Here is a 21312-nt window from a genome sequence, read left to right on the forward strand (position 1 = left end):
CATCTCAGGTTCCTGTCATTATTCAAAGTTGGTTCACAATATCATATCAGGCAAAATCACAAACCCTACTGCCACGTCTGCTTTGTTAAGCCCTTCAGCTAGACTCTGTACCGGTTTGCCAATCTGTGTGTACATGTCTCTACACTTTTAATGTCTAAATGCACATCTGGATGTATGTGCACTTGTATGTCAATCTACATCTATCAGTCAATCATTTTTCAGATATAAGGCGTTAATGTGAGAAATGTTTCCTGACTATTAACTCCTGATACTCAAGGAACTTTCCTGTTTGCCGAACTTCCTAGGTTTGGCCTTTTACACTTTTACTAAAGAAATTTTACCAGAGCCCAAAGAGATTTTTATTTTGCTCCTGTGCTTGACAGGATAAGGGAAGTTGTTTTTTGTTTTGTTTTGAAATTCTTCCCTTCTGTGTGTGTGTCTACATAAGTAAGCATATTATAATCAACATAACATCCCTGATTTGCAAATTATTTTCTGCCCCCGCTGCAGGGCAACATCCTACATCATTTTGTGGTGAGTCTATGTTGGCTAGTTTAATGCAAATATGTAACAGTTGCTTCATTACATTGCCCACTCATAGTTGCGCAGTGTCAATGTATGTGGAGAGTTCAATACACATTTCTTGGCTAATTATTTTCCCAATAAAAGTGAAATCACACATTGCATTTGATTTCACTTATATATTATCATGTTCTGGGCTCTATCCATTATATTAACTTTCTTCAATCTCAATACTCTTTATGTGTGTGTGCAACGCTTTTAGTTTTATTAAACACAACCCAAGTAAAATGCACACCATCCCCATGTCAGCCTAAATCTCCGCTAAAAAGCACACTTCAAAGTTTTCTATCTGGTTTTACGCCTCTTTTGGCCTCAAGCATATACATAACATGCAAAAGTTACTGTTAATGCCCGTTAGACAAGTTTCCATTATCTACAACATTTTGTTTCACCCGGCTCACCTTCACACATTTCCTGTTCACTTATTGCATATTTATCTTTAACACCTTTTACCTCAGGAGTTGCTAAGCAGAAACAAAGCAACCTGTGGTCCACCTTTACCCTGTAAAATAAACCCCTGTCATGATTGTGTCTGTAAGCATGTTTTGCATTCATTCATTACACTCCACGCCATTCCTACAAGTTAGGAGCTGTAAAGTTGAAAGCTACATCAAGTCCAGGCCTCTGGCCTGGCCTATATATTAATCATGTGTGTTTGTAAGCGTGCGTGCAATTCACCTGCTATGTTCTCATCATCCCTCAACATGTATCACCTAGACACTCTCACCAGTGAAGCTTAAAACCTGTTTGGACGGAACATCAACTCTAAACAAGCACAGTTATGCATTGTGTATAAAATTAACTCAACCTCATGCTAACCTACATAAGTACCTGTCTTAAGAGAGACCTCTGCACAGCTCAGACGCCAATTGCAAGAGCTCTCTAACATTAGAATCATCAACTGTGACTTATATAGTGTTATTTCGGTACTTTATACTTCACACATTTTTGAACGTTGTTTATATGGGGAGTTCCTCTTTTTGTGTCTATATTTATTAATATGCCTTGTGCACTAAAGCTTCCTGTTATTCAGTCTGGCTGAGCACTCGTTTGTGAGTATAAACTGGCCTCTACAAGCCTTCATTAGCAGATACACATTACAAATGCTTCATATATACAGAGAAGAACCCAATAATCCACATTTCACTATTTTGTTCTTTGGTTCAGATTTGGATTCTGTATTGTTCTTCATTTGTTATTATTTTGTCATAAAATAAATCAACCAAATAACTTAAGCTGTGTGACAGCACCTTTCATGTAGCTAATCGCATATATTAACACCCCCCTTTTTTTGACACATCTCATGTGTTACAAACTCAAAATCCTTCACTCAGGTTAGGGAATTAAAAGAAAAGTTTAGTCCTATCATATTATGTATAAATGCTCCATAACTTCAAACCTGTATTTAAGGAATGAAATCAAATTAATCATCATGTCAAATCCTTTCTTGGCTCCATCCACAGCCTGCATCCTTGACCTGGAAACAAAACCTGTGTGTTAACCAGAACATCACCTTTTATACTCAGTTTTCCACTTATGATCCAACCTGTGTTATAACAGAAAAGTTAAAACAGAACAATTATCAGTCATGTGTCCAACCTTAGTCCAGTCTTTTGTCAGTGTCCAGTCGGTCCAACCTATGGTCTGCCTGGTCCGTCCAGTCACCATCCATTTACACACATTCACTCACACGCATTACCATCAGGTATTGCTGACAGTGGAGACTATCTCGCAAATATTCAGTCTTCACTCTCAGCAACATCAACTCATTTATTTGTTTTACTTTGTTTTTAAGAAAATAGTTCTTTCTGCTTTTGGACTGGATTGGCTCGCGGCAATCCTTTTAGACAGAGAGTTAGCCTTCTCCTCTGCCTATTGTAATCTGGAGAAGGTCACCGAGAATTTTCAGCGCTGTTATCCACTCTTTTGCAAGCCTGCTTAGAACAAAAATGAGAAAAAGAGAGCTGATTATTAGCTCATCAAAACACAAAACAAAATCACCTGACAGGTTTTTTCTAAGTGCACTGTTATAGAAACTATGGGCCCTTTTAGACATGTCCATGTTTATCAAAACTCCCTCTATTAAAAATAAAACAACAACCTCAAAAATCTTCAACAATCTGAAATTTCACCCGTTCGACACACTGAAAACCTCGCCAAAAGCTGCACCGTTTCGTACACAACAATATCCCCCTTTAGGCACTTTACCATACTCAGATTCAGCCTAAGATCTTACAACAATGTGTCAACACTAATTTATAAACCTCCTAATCAAATTTGCACCTCTGAACAATCTACCCCTCCTTTAAGGCCTCAATCACACACACACAGCAAGCTCCTCTGTCCACATTCACACAAGCTCTCAAACTTTTTCCATACTCAGCCATATCTCAACAATTTAACTTGGCAAAAGAAATACTTTTTTAAACCTCATGCCACTATTCAATTATTTTCATTTTCTTTCTATACTAATCACTTGTTTTGATCACTCAGTGCAAAAGCACTCCTAAGTCACCCTTTTAAACTAGTTTAATCAGTTTATTCAACATTCACACCATTCTATCACTCATACAAGTAGCAAGCCGATCTTCATTGCGTATGTTTGTGTGTGCTATTTTGCATATATGGCTTCACAGTCTCACAGACACTTTCCCATTCTCCAGTTAAAGAGTCAGTTTTCTCCGTCCCCCAATCACTAACCCAAATTTTACTTCCCCACCTTAAATCACAGCCCTGCTGGTCTTCCACCACCAGTTAGGGCTTGCTGTCAGGTTCCTGGACACTGTAAACAATTCAACCAGAAACTTGCCTTAACATATCCATTCATGTTAACCTGTAGTTTCATCCGACTCCTGGATCTGGAGAATTGGTCCAGGTCTGCTTGCCCCTAAAAATAACAAAACTAAGACATTTTCATTATTATCACAAATGCTTAAATGACCCATTTCTCTATCTCTGGTCAGAAATACCAATTATGCCATGTATGTAAGCGTGTTCTTCCTTGCGTTTTATGTTAATTGAATGTAAGCTGCTTCTTCATTGCATCCTTATGTATTCATTGCATTTTCATGTATTCATATTTAATTTATGCATTTTTCACTGAGCTCTAGATTCAAACTATCTCACTTCTGATTCATTTCAAAAATAATCTCACATGTAACAATTTGTATGTGTGTTTTCTATTCATTAAGGTAATAACAATTATTTCTTTCATTATTCTTACCTTTTCTAATGTTTACCTCTTTGTTATGCTATGATGGACATCCCTAAACAATTCATGAGTTCAGGTTTCAATTTTCAATCCAATTATATCCTATATTCTCGCAGTCAAACTCGTCCAGCTTCATCTCTCACTGGTCCTCTCTGCACAATGTCCTGTTCGGGCTTCAAAGCTCCCGCAAACACAGTCTCAACTCAGCTGTTGTCTTCTTCTCTGTTTCTTTACAGTCTTTCTTTCAGATTAAGTCCCAGCATGGCAAAATATCACTCAATGTCCAGTGCTCTTCCACAATTCTTTATCCCACTGTTCAACTGCCCAGCCTGTATTTTCACAGTACATGTTACATTACTCTTACATGCTGCTGCTGGTCGTCAGTCGTCATCAGTGTTAATGGATCAGTGGCACTGTCATTTGCCTGCTGTATTCAAGTCCACGATGTTCTATCGGTCTTCATCAGGCGATTGACTGTCCTTTGAACTTCTTCTCCGCTTCAGGGACAAAGTGAGAGATCCAGCCGCACAATTTCGAGCCAAAAACTGGCTTATTCTCCCAATTCTTTTAATCTACTTTTCTGCTGCTGAACTCAAGGTTGCAATGTTGAGAGAGTCCACCTGTATTGACACACTAAAGCATACAATTAGTAATATATTCATTTTTGTCTTAAAACCTCCCTTTTGCTTCATCTGCCCAGAGTTAAATCTCTCTCTACTCTGGGTGCACACTTGTCACCGTGAGCTTCCCTTTTTATGGGCATGCATTTCCTGTCCCACACACACACATACTTCCTGTTGCAGCAGCCTCGGTACACAGAGCCATATTTCCTGTTCCTCAAACTAATCTAACTCCTTTGTTTTTTGTTTTCTTGAATTAAAAGCACTTTCAAACTTTAGCACATCCTACTTTTCATCACACAAGAAATATATTTCACACTCCTTTATTCCATACACACCTTTTAAATGCTCTAACCTCTTTCAGACGCCATAAATCGTCTCACACGCACTGCCTTTCTCTCTCTCAAACTTCCCCTTTTCACTTACTCAGACAAATCACCCAGTCACTCAAATCAAATACTGACAGCATTCACACAGTTAAAATCACACAAAATACGCTTTCATACGAGTATTTTGGACATGCCTTCCATGATCAGAAAGAGCAAGTCAAAAGAAAAAAGAAAAAGAAAACTGAAACCTCTCATAACATCACTGAAGGTCAAATATCTTCATAGACCCAAAAGTAAGCATATTATTTCCCTAGTCAAAAGTCAAACCGTTACTCACAGTAATTTTTAATCTAACAGCCTTTGTGTTTTGAGTCATGGTCAGTGGCCCCTATTTCACAGCAAACACGCACCTCTGTTTCAACCAGCCCTGTCTGACCATCCGTTATTGGAGTCAACACAAGACTAAACGTAAAGCCAGTCATATCTCTGCTATCTTCTTCCGAAACTCCATGGTCTGTTTCCTCCATGGAGTGTACAGGTTACATTACAAAACTACATTTGAAAGCCACTCGCACACATGCAAAATGAGACAGACATGTATCATAAAGTAGTCATCGTATTTAACAACCGTAATGCCAACAAAGTAGAAATAAAAGCAATTCTTCCCTTAAAACACCAATATAAGTCGTCCTTAACCCAGTCTCTGCAGTCAGTCATTAGTTACTCATTAGTAAACAGGAAATGTCACTCTAAATAAGTCACAGGCATCTCATTTACATAGACACAGACACACTCTCAAAATAAACAGCCTGCTGCAGTGCCCGTGGCAGACAGAGCCTATATACAAACATAGAAATTATAACACAGAGACGTCTGATAAATTAAATAATATTTACAAGGCCTTAAATTGCACAACCTACATAATTTAGACAAAATTTGAATTAACCCTCCAAGGGACAAACTCCAAGTTTTTGATAATCAGTGACCCAGTATCAGGTCCAACCTGTGTCTGGTCTAATTGCTAAAGTTCCTAAGTAAATTTAAAAGCGTCCAACGCCCAAGGTCCAACCTTTACTACCCAAAAAAAGTGCAAACACCGTTCCAAACGGTCAACTGATCCAATCAGTAGCTATTTTGGACCGTCCTCAGTTGTCCACGATTGCCAATCGAACTATCCCGTCCAACGGAAAATCCTGAGCGTCCTCAGGAAATTGGGAGCGTCACCTCCGAACAATGCACTTTCTTAGAACTTCCCACAGTTCCGTTCTACAGAAATTTAATTATGTTTTTAAAGACATCCTATGAAACCACCAAACCGACTTTATTGATGCCCAAGCCCAGCTTTATATTCAATTATGACTGTATGACCATATACAGATTTCAAATGACCTATATCCTAAATTCAGTAGTCCAACTACTTTAAATTCTCTTTCCTTAGCAGTCCAACTGCATTTCCTTTAATCAGTACTGTCACTTAACCTTACATTATCATTACTTCAACTTCAATTCTCATGAGATTTTCACCAAAATCAAAACAGACTTTTACCAGTAATTTTCAGTGAGTAGACTTTCAATTTTGTCAGAACCAATTCAGCACTGTTTGGAAATAATTCAACAGGTAGTGCCTTACCTTTGAATAAGCCGGCTTATGTCCACTCACTTCGACCACTGACTCGTGTCTGCCTGTTTGAGCACCTTGGACCCTCTCAGTCTCAACCTCCAACTCTCTCTACTCAACCTCGGCCAATGCACCAAATGTTACGGGTTCGAAATTGAGGATGAGAGCAAAACAATGATGGTCCAGAAAAGGTCAATCAAACAATTGATTTTAATGAATGCACGCAGCGTGGAGAGGTGCAAACTGCAAAACAGTTGTACATCTCTACCCAAAATACACTCTAGATTGCTTTTATAACATCAGGGTATTGTAACGCCCCTTCTTGCGTTTACAAGCACATAATTTGCATGTACAGAACATTCATGTATTTTAAGAATTAAATGCAACATAGAGGTTCCTCCTTGTGGCATACTCTTCCGAATATGGTGATGACCTAAGGCCTTTGAGGTCACCATGGACTGGACATCCTTCCGTCACCTGTAACTAAGCAAACTCAAATACCACAAGAAGCTGAATACATTCAGGCCTTTGCTCAGCTACTATTTTACTGTAACAATATACTCAGCATATGAGTTATGATACATATATATTTAACTCAATCATTTTAAAGTAGTTATAACTGCACCTGTAATAAACATGTTAATATTTGATTAGGATAACCCCTATAATATAAATTATAACATAATGCCAGCAACTTCAATAAATGCTTGGATGAAATGATAATTAATGCAATGACAAAGATGATGGTTATATAAAATAATCCCTATTATTCTACACCACCCACAGCACAAACGGAGCCACTTGCAGGGACTGGGAATCTTGTCAAAGTTGAGGGAAACATGGATTCCACTCAGTATCAGCAGATTCTGGAGACCAATGTCCAGGAATCAGTGACAAAGCTGAAGCTGCGCCGGGGCTGGATCTTTCAACAAGATAACGACCCGAAACACTGCTCAAAATCCACTAAGGCATTCATGCAGAGGAACAAGTAAAACCTTCTGGAACGGCCACCTCAGTCCCCAGACCTGAGTATTATTGAAAATCTGTGGTGTGAGTTAAAGAGAGCTGTCCATGCTCGGAAGCCATCAAACCTGAATGAACTAGAGATGTTTTGTAAAGAGCAATGGTCCAAAATAGGAAGGATGCTTAAAATGCCATATTTGGAGGCAATGACGTCACAGCAACGCGACGAAGGCTGTCCGAATTCAAAGATACTCAAAATGTGGCGACAAATTTTAAGGATGGGTTCGATGTATCCTTCGTGTCCTACTATATCCCAGGATTCATTGCGGGTCATAGAGGAGATTTGTTTCGGGTGGTCGAAGCGGGAGAGGAAAACACTTTGAAATGTAAGTATATGAAAATCTGGTTGTACAAAAGTTAAATTGTTATAGCGGTTGTGGTGTTAAGCTTTGGGCATCTGCATAGACATGTTTCTTTAATTTAAATAACCATAAACCAGCTTGTATGGTGGGTCCCGCGGTTTTTCATGTATTGCCGCTTACATACAGCTAATTTTGATTTTTTTCGAGTTGGTGATATGTTGTGGGGAACAAAGACCAAACGGCTTAATTTATTAAAACGAGGAGAAAACAAACACAAAACAAGAATTGGGCCGCTACAGCATGGAGGTACAAGAATAAATCAATTTAAACATCATATTCATATGTGTACTTTTCTATTAACCCTCATGCTGTACAGCAGCGGTCCCCAACCTTTTATGCGCCACAGACCGGTTTATGTCAACACTAACCGGCCTTTAAGGTATCGCGGAAAAATGCAACCACATAAAATGATCCGACCAAGACAAAAACTGTGGTATTTTGTAAATATATAATAATAAACGTGACTGTACTGTATAATTGTGTAACTTTAGCAGCGTCCTCCTGAAAATGCGCCAACAACATTGAGAGTAACATCCTCCTTTCTGCCGCTTAATGCTCTCTGGTCGCTATGGTAACGTGTAAATATTTCTTTCAAAATAAGACACACAACTACAACAAGGGAAAGACCCAGGGAAACAGAGTTAATGATAAAATCCCTGAAAACCATAAATGTCACACCGGAGCTTCAACTCTCGTGGCCCGGTACCAAACGACTCACGGACCGCTGCTGTACAGAACCTGTGATGTCCAGACTATTCCTCTGGTGGTCTGCTGTGAAAACCTTTGGATTTAGGGATTAACATTGTTGCCATGGTTTCCTTTCTTCTCTTATTTGTTGTGTGTGATCAGGACAATTCTGGAGAAGATGGGCCTGCAGGGGAAAGTCACCCCCTTGCAGGCCAGAAGACATGAGATAACTTAAAAACAGACAAAGTACGTGTGTGTGTTATCAAGAAGATAATTCTTAAGAACCTAAGTTAATACATGTGCAGTTACTAAGAGTTGTGTTGTTTTTATTTGCCTGCTGTCATTTTTGAAATATCCAGGGTCAGGAGAGGGAGTCAGTGGGAAGCCCACTGCTGCTACTTGGCCCTGGTTTGCTGTCGTGGATGAGGTGATAGGACAGAGGGCTTCCATTTGGCCTCTTGTCCTAATTTCCTCTCTCCCTGAGGACACTCCAGGGCCAAGTGCAGCAGTGGGTGACCAAAACGACAGCGATGACGAAGCAGCTCAGCCACCTACGACAGGGAGAAAGAGGAAAGGAAACAGGGACGATGAGCTGCTAGACCTCATCAGAGAGGACATGAGGCAGCAAAGAGAGGCTGAGGAGAGGAGAGCAGGGAGAGGATGGAGAGACTTTTTTCATTTCTTGAAAGATTAGTCCAAAATGACTTATGTATTGAGAAATTTATTTATTTGAATTTATTTGTTACATTGTTATGTCTTGCATTGGTTAAAAGGTTTTATGTTTTTAATAAATTGATTCAAACAAACAGTAATTGTCACTGAACTCAATTTGATTTAGTTTTGGCAGGCGACACTTTTTTGGCACAACGTGGAATTAGCTAAGTAATTCCTAAATGCGTGTAGATTAAAGGAAATTATTTTACCTGGATATGATTGTCTCTGATGAGCCTAAGGTACAAAACATGGGGGCGATGATGATAATGTTTTTCTAGCTCCTCGAGAATTAAAATTGTCCAAACAATGGAGCAACATTTCTGAGTCCATCTTAAAGTTTTCGCACTGTGGTGCTAGCGACCGGAAAAACACTCAAGTAAGGGTGGAGTTGAAGGCTAGGAGGCTGTCCACAGCCCATCTGTTATGTTGGATACTCATTGTTTGTTCAATAAAGTTTCTATGGAGAAAGAAAGGGAGCTGTCCACAGCCGCTCACTTGGTCTGCGCTTGAGTCCATCTACAAAACCGTGTCAACAAGTGTCACTCGGTGGTGCAGCTGTTTGTCTGCTTCTATTTTAGACTTTGTTCTAGTTCTTGTTCAGGTTCCCAGCAGTGGGAGTGTAATGCAGTCACACACACACAGGCGGTGTTAAGGTGGATTCACTTTGTTACAGACAGTGGTGTTATTTCTTGTAACTTAGGGTGTGTTTCATTCCAAAGTTCAGACATTAAACTGCCAGAAGTTGTAAAAGTTACTAATAAAGAGCTTTTATCTCATTTCACATGCAGGTCAGAGCATGAAAGCTGTGATGCAGCAGTTTGAGAAAAACTTGCTGCTGATATAAAATATTTTTTGTGGTTTTACAAAATATATACAAGAGCAGAAAGAAAAGAAATAAGTGTAAAGAGTGCAGCAAAATGCATGTTTTAGTGTGAGTTGGTTCATCTGATCTGGTTGTGTAAAAGTCACTGCATGACACTGAGTTTGACTTTTGTGTTACTGACACTCATCTCTGACTCAGAGAAACGATTTCTCCCCTGTGATGTTCACACAGTGGTGAGTTACATGTGTGTGGAATTTTTACTCTTTTATAGAATTAAAGTTTTGCTTTTCTCTTACTTTCTTTTTTCTGTTATTTACTAAAAAATCTCTCAAAGAAATAATGAATTCTCCACACGTGTTTGAAGGTTGCATGCAAATATCATGTGATCTAAAAGTCAAATATCTGCTGATGGAGCAAAACAAGGCCAGATGTTCAGCAGCTGTATCGCTGCGTGACATCAGCCCACAGCAGCAGAGACCGTGGAGCCAACATGTGAGAAACAAAGTAACACGCTGAACATGTGAACCACAGCAGGAAGTATGACTCTTTGTAGACCTGTGGACAGGAAACACACAGCAGGTCCTGATCAGTAACAGGGTCCAAATACAAACATGTGTTTATCAGCATCTGTATATATGAGCACACAGAGAGCTCAGCTGGATACACACTTCAGTCCTCCATCAAACACAACACACCTACACACTGTTTCCACCAGCTGCAGCACAGTCCAGTCTTTGCAGACAGGGAGGGCTTTTAATTTGAAAGGCACCATGGAAGTTTCAGAGGAACAGAAGAAGAACCAAAGGATTGTCTGTGATGTTAAGGTTAGGGTGATCAGCATCAGCTGGAAATATGAAACATATCAAACATGTGAGGAAGAAGCAGCAGCAGCTCACACGTTTACCACAACCACACACAGTCCTCTGAGAGCAGCGTGGCCTCCATCTTTGAAACACACAAAGTAAAACTCAAACGCACAAACTCACTGTTTGATTATTGATTCATTATTTTTCAGAGATAAGTTATCTGTGTGTTACAACAAGGATTTTAAAACAAATCCTAAAGTCTACTGGGAGTGAGATCTCGCAAAGTTTCTTGCAAGATCTCACAAGGCGCCATCACTTCCAAAGATGGGGCCTTTGCTCGGCTTGACTTCTACCTGCCTACGTTGTATTGTATTTTATCCTTTTATATCAACCCTGACATTTAATATATGGAGCCATGCTGATGTGATTTACGACCGTTCTTCCTTGCTCCACATCAAAGAGTCTATGGAACGTCTTTATGATGACTGGGACAGTTATAGAAAAACTTTCCCCCCACTATTTGTTCACTCTTCCACCTCACTGGACTACTTCTTGCTACCTACAAAACGTGCCCTAAGTAATTCCAAGAAGAAATCGAGGAAAAGAGGCTGTAGGGCCGGCATCCAGGTACACATCAGACGAGCCTACAGATCGGAGATTTCCCGACTCGTCTGGAGGCGTCCCCGGTTTCTGCTGCCAGTTACCCTTCCGGATTTGGTTGGAAACACGTACTCGCTGCCACTACAGCGTGGATCCTGCCCACCTGATGCTCTGGATTTTGCCAATTATTTCCCCACCGCTGCACCCTCACAGCCTGCATTGCACAACCAGTGGTTGGTCCCACCGGTTCCGTGGCACTGCTAGAGACCTCACGTGCGGACACGGTGTTTGCTGTCAGTTCCACTCTGACAAGCTGATGGGAAACCTGCGCTGCCAGCTTTTAATTGTATTGCGCTCTTGAACGCCCACTCCATCGCAAACAAATCCTTCTCCCTGAGTGAGCTCTTCACAGGGAAAAACCTGGACTTTCTGTTTCTCACTGAAACATGGCAGAGGGATGGCAAGTTTATTCACCTGAACGAACTGCGTCCTGCAGACTGCTCTTACTTGGGCGCCCCCTGTTTAGGTCACCGTGGTGGAGGACTTGCTGTTGTCTTTAAGGACAGTTTCACCTGCAGAGGTATGCAAACTGAAAACTATTCTTCTTTTGAGTCGCAAACAATTAAGGTGGGCTCTACGAACATCTTTTATTGTGTTTTAGTTTATCGCCCTCCTGGCCCTGCTACTGAGTTCTTAAAGGATTTTATGGACTTCTTATCTTCTATTATCAAGGTGGAGAAAGTTTTAATTCTTGGGGATTTTAACATTCATATTGATGATCCCTCATCTAACTCTGCAGCTGAACTTCTATCTATATCTGAGTCTTTTAACTTTGTCCAACATGTCTCCGGTCCAACCCATTTAAAAGGCCATACCTTGGACCTTGTTTTTTCCTTGGGCCTCAACATTGGCAATGTGTTTGCTGAGGATGTACACTTGAGTGATCATAATTGTATCTTCGTTGAACTCAATTTTAGCTTTAAACAAACGCCTGTGAAGTTAAAAACTCATAGACTCATAATAACTGAGACTACTGCTGAGAGGTTCTCTATTATGTTTGACAGTTGTCTACTTTTTACTGGAAACAATGTAACTGCTCTTATTCAGTCTTTTAATAGGGAATGCACATCCATCTTGGATCAAGTGGCACCTATTAAAACAAGCTCGGCTTTACAAAAGAAGATAGACTCATTTATCCAAGGGCATATCTTAAACTTAAGGAGAATATGCCGCAAAACGGAACGACTATGGAAGAAAACCAAACATGACGTACACAGGCTCCATCTTCAAGATCTCATGCTCTCCTTAAATGACACGGTGAAAACTGTTAGATCTGAATATTTTTCAACTCGCATCAAAAAACAAGAGAAATCCCAAGTTTCTTTTTGACAAAATTAGTGCTATTGTCTCCCCAGACGTGGTACCTTTAGATGTACACTCTAAAGTACAGTAGATAGTAATAAACTCCTCCGATTTTTTGTTGATAAGATTAAAGACATCAATGCTAAAATCTCCCCAAAGCTTTCTTGTTCTCCGAGTCAGGCACTCCATTTGTACTCCTGGTCGACTTTTACAACTGTAACACATGATGAAATAGCAGCCCTGGTGGACAAAATGAAGCCATCCTCAAGCCCCTCAGACATTATCCCCACTAAGCTTTTTATTAATGGCTTTGACACCATTCGTCATTGGGTTGTGAACCTTTTTAATGTTTCTCTTCAGACTGGGGTGTTCCCCAGCTTTTTTAAACATGCCATTGTGGAACCAAGGCTCAAAAATCCCAACCTGGACCCAACACTACTTCAAAATTTAAGACCTATCTCCAAACTCCCACTTATGTCAAAACTCCTTGAGAAGGCAGTAGCTGTCCACCTTACGGCATACTTGGAGAAATATAACATCCATGACCGTTTTCAATCTGGGTTCCGTAAATTGCATTCCACTGAGACAGCACTACTGAAAGTCACTAATGATATTATGATGTCAGCAGACTCCAGAGAATACACAGTCCTAGTCTTGTTAGACCTTACCTCAGCCTTTGACACAGTCAACCATACCATCCTGATAAACAGACTGAGAGACCTGGTTGGGATGTCTGGCTCTGTTCTAGACATCTTATTTATCTGAAAGGAGTTTTAGTGCGTCTGCAAACCAGATCATGTTGGAATCTACAGAGTTGTTGTGTGGAGTTCCTCAGGGCTCTGTGCTGGGACCTATTCTGTTTTTAATATACATTCTTCCTTTAAGTTAGATAATACAGCAGTTTCCTGAAGTATCTTATCATCTTTTTGCTGACGATATTCAGCTATATTATTCTTTTAAGCCTGCTGAAGATCATAAGCTCTCCAATCTGACTGTTTAACCAACATTAAACAATGGTTGAACAATATTTGCTTACAGCTAAACCCAGCCAAAACAGAAACTTTGATTATTGCACCAGGCAGTGTAATACCCGATATTAAACGGCGACTGGGTGACTTAGGTTCCTCACAGAAACATAACCTTAGAAACCTGGGTGTTATTTTTGATGAAGCTTTTTCTTTGGAGGGATATTAAAATCAGAAAGTAAGAACCTGCTTTTTTCACTTGAGGAACATTTCTAAACTTAGATCCATCGTGTCAACAAGTGAACTCGAGATGATAATACATGCTTTTATCTCCACAAGACTCGACTACTGTAACAGCCTGTTTACTTGTCTAAACATGAAAGGGCTAGCCCGCCTACAGGTTGTTCAAAACTCTGCAGCGAGGCTACTGACCCGCTCGAACAAGGGAGCTCATATGACCTCTGTTTTAAAGTCGCTGCACTGGCTACCAATCAGATTCAGGTTCCATTTTAAAATTCTACTTTTAACTTTTAGAGCATTAGAGAAACAGCCCCCCCAACACACACACACACATTATTGCCGATTTGATTCGTGCACATGCCTCCACTCGTAACCTGAGGTCATCAAACCAAAACCTTTTAGTGGTCTCCCGCACTCGTTTTAAAACCTGAGTGGATCTATCTTTCCAAGCTGTTGCACCCAGACTGTGGAATGCACTTCCTCTAAAGAAGGGCATCAAAAAAGCCAAGCACCATTACAAAAAGAAAGTAGAAGAACACTTCTCCAACTCCAACCCTTGACGCATGTGGCAAGGACTCCAGACCATTACAGACTACAGGACCACCAAACCCTCCCCCACATCCTCTGATGCCTCCTTCCTCAACGTGCTCAACAACTTTTATGCTCGTTTTGAGCGAGGGAACCCCACAACCACAACCAAAACAGACACGACGCCAGACCACCAACCTCTGACTCTCTCCCCCACCGATGTAGGAGCGGTGCTGAGCAGGATCAATGTCCACAAGGCTGCAGGTCCCGATGGCATCCCCGGGCGTGTTCTCAGAGCGTGTTCTGGGGAGCTTGCAGGAGTGCTCACAGACATATTCAATCATTCCTTGGCCCATGCTGTGGTATCGGCCTGCTTCAAATCCACCTCCATCGTCTCAATACCCAAAAATTCCAACCCATCTAGCCTCAATGACTACCGCCCAGTAGCACTCACCCCCATCATCACTAAGTGCTTAGAGCAGCTGGTCTTAGCACACTTCAAATCCTGTTTCCCCCCCACCCTGGACCCCCACCAATTCGCATACCGCCAGAACAGGAGCACAGAGGATGCAGTCTCCATCGCACTGCACTCTGTCCTCTCACACCTGGACAACAACAACACCTACGCCAGAATGCTGTTTATAGACTTCAGTTCAGCGTTCAATACAATCCACCCCTCACAACTCATCAGGAAACTGACAGACCTGGGCATCAGTTCCCTCATCTGCAAATGGTTACTGGACTTCCTGACCAACCGCCCCCAACATGTCCGGCTGGATAACCGCTGCTCATCTACAATCACAATGAACACCGGTGTACCACAAGGCTGTGTGATGAGCCCTTTCCTCTACTCCCTCACCCACGACTGCAGACCTGCTGATGGTTCCAACACCATCATTAAGTTTGCAGATCACACCACGGTGATTGGCCTCATCAGTGACAACGATGAGACCGCCTACAGGGAGGAGGTGGATCGTCTGGCTGAGTGGTGCGACACAAACAACCTGCTGCGTAACACCGAGAAGACTAAGGAGCTCATCGTGGACTACAGGAGGAATGCTGACCCACATCCACCCATCCACATTAAGGGGACGGCTGTGGAGCGTGTGAACAGCTTCAAGTTCCTGGGAGTCCACATCTCCGAGGATCTCATCTGGACAACCAACTGCTCCAAGCTGGTCAAGAAGGCTCACCAGCGCCTCTTCTTTTTGAGGACTCTGAGGAAGAACCACCTGTCCTCAGACATCCTGGTGAACTTCTATCGCTGCACCATCGAGAGCATCCTGACCAACTGTATAACAGTCTGGTACGGGAACTGCTCTGCCTCGGACCGGAAGGCGTTGCAGAGGGTCGTGTAAACTGCCCAGCGCATCGCCGGAGCACCACTTCCTGCCATAAAGGACATCTACAGGAAGCGGTGTCTGAAAAGGGCTGGGAAAATCATCAAAGACCCCAGTTACCCATCACATGGACTCTTCACCCTCCTGCCCTCTGGGAGGCGCTACAGGAGCCTCTGGACTAAGACCACCAGGTACCGGAACAGCTTCTTTCCTACAGCTGTCAGACTCCTGAACTCTGCCTCATGACATCTGACCCACGTTAAACTCATGGACTGAACATATACACACCCACACACAATGGACAACTGTACCCTCATACACATAATAATAACATGGACTGAACCACCACTCACAACCACTAGCACTTTATATAGCCTCTGTAGAAATTATCCACATATCTCACTTACCCTAACTGCACTACTGTATAGTTCTGTGTAAATAATCATTCTGTACATACAATAATTTTTAATCCTACAACTGTTTATAACTTGCATAGTTCACATTTCTGTATAGCTGTATATCTCATATTTCTGTATAGTTTTTTTCATATTTATATCCTGTTTATAGCCTGTACATAGCTTTTACTCACTACAGCCTGTACATACTTATAGTTATAGCATATTCATAACATACTTCATACCGTGTACATTATAACATACCATAATAGACCCATTTCTGTAATATACTTACATATCTATATTATTGCTAATATATATTGTAATATATCTATATCATGGCTAAAGCACTTCTGGATGGATGCAAACTGCATTTCGTTGCCCTGTACCTGTGACATGTGCAATGACAATAAAGTTGAATTCTATTCTATTCTATTCTATTCTCTATTTCTACGGGGTTTGGACTTGGTGGAGACCTTAAAAAAGCAGCTAAAGACATTTTTATTTCAAAAAGCTTTTAATTAGACCAGGGTTTTTATGATGTATTTTATGACTGTATTATGTTTTTACCTTGTAAAGCACTTTGTGACATATGTCTGTGAAAGGTGCTATATAAATAAACTTTACTTACTTACTCACAAAAGTTTAAAGTCCACATAGCAACTTAGAAACAACCACAGCGATGGAGGACACACCCATGTGAGAGATTCATTGATTTTTATTTTGAGCTTGAACTAAACTATAAAGACATTTAAACAGTGCTTGGCAGTAGACACTGTTTTAATATAAGTTTAAATATTGAGGGAATGTAGAGACTTGCAGGACGAAAGAGACACGAGAGGGAGAAGAGGTGGAGAGGAGCAGGGAGTTAATGAAATGAGAATTGTGTAAATTCTATAATTTAGAATTAAGCAATTGGCCGCCTTAACGAAGAACTCCACAATCAAGACTAGAGTAACATCTATGTTCAAGATGTTGACGTGGCATATGAAAATTTATCTATAATATTAAGTCTTTATAATAAACATTGTCCCCTGGTGAATAAAGAAAACTCAAAACTCAAAAAACACGGCAAACAAAGTGGATACTGAACGCATGTAAGAAAAAGAATATAAGACATTTTCAAAGACAATAGAAGCTGAACAAACTTAAAAGAAGTATAAGAATAAACTGATAATAATTATGAGAAGCAGCAAAAGAAATTACTACAGTAAACTTTTAGATGAAAATAAAAACAATATGAAAAACATGTGGACAGTACTAAATAATATTGTAAATAAAGGAACTAAGGGATTTGAATATCCAAATAACTTTCAAATAAAAAACACAATGATCAGTGACATGAAACAAATGGTTTTAATGACTTTTTTCTTTATGTTGGTCTCGGCTTGGCTAAAGAAATTGTAACAAATGGACACCCTCCTAAAACGAAAACTCTAAATGTAGCAAAGTCAATGTTTATGAGGGGAGTAGATGAGCCACGGTAAGGACTAATGTAAAATATCACAGTGTTACAGTAACAGGAGTTAGTGTGTGGAACACTAACTCCTGTGTGTGTGGGAAAGTACATCAATACAAAAATACACACGATTGTTTAAAAATAAGTTGCATGAATATAGTAAATCATCCTCTCAGTGACTGAGTTGTCTCATTGTGATCTATTTAAGCTTTGACCTAATTTTTATAGACCAAGGGAAAAGTAACCCAAGCTTAAAGTGTTCATTCAGGTATTTGTCACATTGATACAAAATAAGATCAGATTATGCAGGTGTAAACCACAGGATGCTTATTTTATGTAAAAATGTAGTTTGTTGTTGGTTTGGTTTATTAGCTGAAATTGTTTTATGTGAATATGTTTATGTGTTGTATGTGAGTGTAGACTTGTATATAGTTACACCTATATGGATCATATTCAGTGGGATGCAAAAGTTTGGGCAACCTTGTGAAGTGAAATGAAGTTTATTGGATTTAAAGAAAGCGTGCAATAATTGTTTAAACAAAATCAGGCAGGTGCATAAATGTGGGCACCAGAAAAAAGTAATGAATCAATATTTAGTAGATCCGCCTTTTGCAGAAATTACAGCCTCTAAACCAGGGGTCTCCAATCGCAGTCCACGAGGCCCGGTGTCTCTGCGGGTTTTAGATGTGTCCTTGATCCATCACAGCTGATTTAAATGGATAAATGGCCTCCTCAACCACTGTGTCCGAATTCAGGGGAAGGATGCTCATAAGGACACTACCCACCTACCTACGTCACAAGGTAGTGTTCTTAGACGGACGGGTAGTCAGGAATATACGAAGTATTCGGGAGAGGGGTCCGGGGCTCCATGGTCCAAGCAGAAGGGGAAGGGTCAGAAAACACACTCCACTCTCTCAGCAACGATCCCACTCCTTTTCCTCTAACGCTCCTCTCGCTCACTCAAGGATACAGGGAGGTGTCCAGGGAAGATCTACACACACACAGAAAAATCCAATTAGTACAAGGTCGCAAGAAAACTAACAGACTCAGAATTGCTGATCACAGAATAACTGACGCTGGTGGCTCAACGTTCCACCAATGAGTAGCGTAGGTCTTCCATCTTAAGAAGTCCTTCTTATTGTAGCAATCGGCGACAGGTGTGATGATGAGCACAGGTGCGTGGGCCAGGGGTGGGAGCCCACAAGGAGCACCGCCATGGCAGGGGGAAGAGAGAGAGGGAGAGAGTGAGTGAAAACAAAAACATGTTGCATAACACGGAGTCAGTCGGTGAGGTGAAAAACACCTTAGTTAAAAGGGTAACAGAGACATTGCTCTCCTCCCCTCGCGTCACTCAAATATGACAAACCAGGAAACAGGCTGCTCTTTGTCCTCAGTAAAGAGAGACGCACAGACGATCAGACTGAGTACAGATCAAACTAGCAGCTTCCTCTGAGTGAGTCCAGGAGACAAAAGTGGAAAACTCCAACACTGCTGCTTCAAGCTGCTGACGCTCCACACACTGAATGTGAGTTTGAGCAAAAACACGACTCAAAGGAAGTTTCAGTGAAGGTCGTAGAGGAGGGAGGGGAGCCAGGACTGACTGTACTTCCTGTCTGCTGTTTTCAGCTTCACTCACAGACTCAATGGCTTCCAGATCAGAGGAGGATCTCTGCTGTCCGGTCTGTCAGGAGGTCTTCAGAGATCCTGTTCTTCTGTCATGTAGCCACAGCTTCTGTAAAGACTGTCTGAAGAGATGGTGGAGAGAGAGACCAACACACGAGTGTCCAGTTTGTAAGAGAAGATCTTCAAAGGAGTATCCACCTTTAAACCGAGCTTTAAAGAACCTGTGTGAGTCGTTCTTACAGGAGAGAGATCAGAGAGCTTCAGAGGCTCTCTGCAGTCTGCACTCTGAGAAACTCAAACTCTTCTGTCTGGACCATCAGCAGCCAGTGTGTGTCGTCTGCTGTGCCTCAGAAAAACACACCAATCACAGATTCAGATCCATCGATGAAGCTGCACAACAACACAAGAAGAAACTTCAGGAAACTCTGGAGCCCTTAAAGAAGAAGTTAAAGGTTTGTGAAGAAGTTCAAGTGAAGTTTGATCAAACAGCAGAACACATTAAGGTCCAGGCCCGACACACAGAGAGGCAGATTAAGGAGCAGTTTAAGAAGCTTCACCAGTTTCTAGCAGAGGAAGAGGAGGCCAGGCTGGCTGCACTGAGGGAGGAAGAGGAGCAGAAGAGTGGGATGATGAAGGAGAAGATGGAGGCTCTGAGCAGAGAGATAGCAGCTCTTTCAGACACAGTCAGAGCCACAGAGGAGGAGCTGAGAGCTGAAGACGTCTCATTCCTGCACAACTACAAGGCTGCAGTGGAAAGAGTCCAGCGCTGCCCCCTGCTGGATGATCCACAGCTGCCTTCAGGAGCTCTGATAGACCAGGCCAAACACCTGGGCAACCTGACCTTCAACATCTGGAAGAACATGAAGGACATGGTCTCCTACACTCCTCTCATTCTGGACCCAAACACTGCTCATCCAGAACTCATCCTGTCTGAAGATCTGACCAGTTTGAGAGGAGGAGCGAGGCAGCAGCTTCCTGATAATCCAGAGAGATTTGATTTGTTCTGCTCTGTCCTGGGCTCTGAGGGCTTTAACTCAGGGACTCACAGCTGGGATGTTGATGTTGGAGACAGTACAGTTTGGGTACTGGGTGTGTTAGCAGAGTCTGTGCAGAGGAAGGGAGTCATAGACTCTGGATTATGGACAATAATGTTCTATAAAGGTAAATATTCAGCACGCTCACCATCAGCTCCATCAACTGCTCTCTCAGTAGAGAAGAAGCTCCAGAGGATCAGAGTGAATCTGGACTGGAACAGAGGAAAGCTGTCGTTCTCTGATCCTGATACTAACACACACATACACACCTTCACACACACTTTCACTCACAGGATGTTTCCATACATTTTAAGCGCTGGTAAAATGAAGTTGTTGCCGTTGAAGGTGTCAGTGTCAGTGGAGCAGATGAGTTGAGGATGATGATGTTTCTAATGTTGTTTCCTGTCAGTGAATTGAAGCTGTTAAACTGCAGCTGTCCTCCTGCTGCCTCGTTGTTCCAAAGCTCTTTGTTTCTCTTTTAGTTCTCACTGTTTCTTTCTGTTTCTGCTGTCCACCTTTTCACATGGAAAATCATTTCACTGTTTCTCACTGAATGACTCCCCAAACTACATTTGAAATTCTATCAAGTTTCTAATCATTACAAGTGATTCATGTTTCTATTTGATGTGTGTAAATGGAGATGATTTAGTTTGCTGGGATATGGACTGACATGTGTTGAATGGGAGGAGCAGTTTGTTGTTGTCTTCTTGTCTGTTTATGACAACAATAAATATATTGTTGAAACAATGATTCATGTTTAACTCCATATATGAAATGTTTCTGATCTTTGAATTCTGTTTGATTAAAGACTTTCTTCATGACACAAATGAGATTTCAGTGTATTAATAGAACTAAATAAGCTCAGAGTTGAAAGGCTGGAGTATTATGTACGTGCTTCACTGTCAGTATCTTCAGGGGGATTCAAAGGGAAACATCAAACTGCTGTAATGAGATAAACTAGTTGGGCTGAACACACTTATCTGTAGTTTGT

At 41.2% G+C, this 21312-nt stretch overlaps 1 protein-coding gene across 2 annotated transcripts in view; it reads left to right on the forward strand.

The window, feature by feature from the left end:
- Positions 1–21071, forward strand: part of LOC109194390 (nuclear factor 7, brain-like) — a 78470-nt gene extending 57399 nt beyond the window's left edge. The window contains exons 1-2 of one of the 2 annotated variants that reach the window (XM_019356328.2): positions 19040–19189; positions 19291–21071. In XM_019356328.2, coding sequence (XP_019211873.1) covers positions 19308–20696 — 1389 coding nt within the window. In that variant the 5' untranslated portion in view covers positions 19040–19189; positions 19291–19307 and the 3' untranslated portion in view covers positions 20697–21071. Of the gene's footprint in view, positions 1–19039; positions 19190–19290 lie in introns of those variants that run through there. The other variant, XM_025905357.1, reaches the window with a different exon arrangement.
- The last annotated feature ends 241 nt before the right edge of the window (positions 21072–21312 follow it).

This window comes from Oreochromis niloticus, linkage group LG3, assembly GCF_001858045.2.
Source record: "Oreochromis niloticus isolate F11D_XX linkage group LG3, O_niloticus_UMD_NMBU, whole genome shotgun sequence".
In the NCBI taxonomy this organism is placed as follows: domain Eukaryota; kingdom Metazoa; phylum Chordata; class Actinopteri; order Cichliformes; family Cichlidae; genus Oreochromis; species Oreochromis niloticus.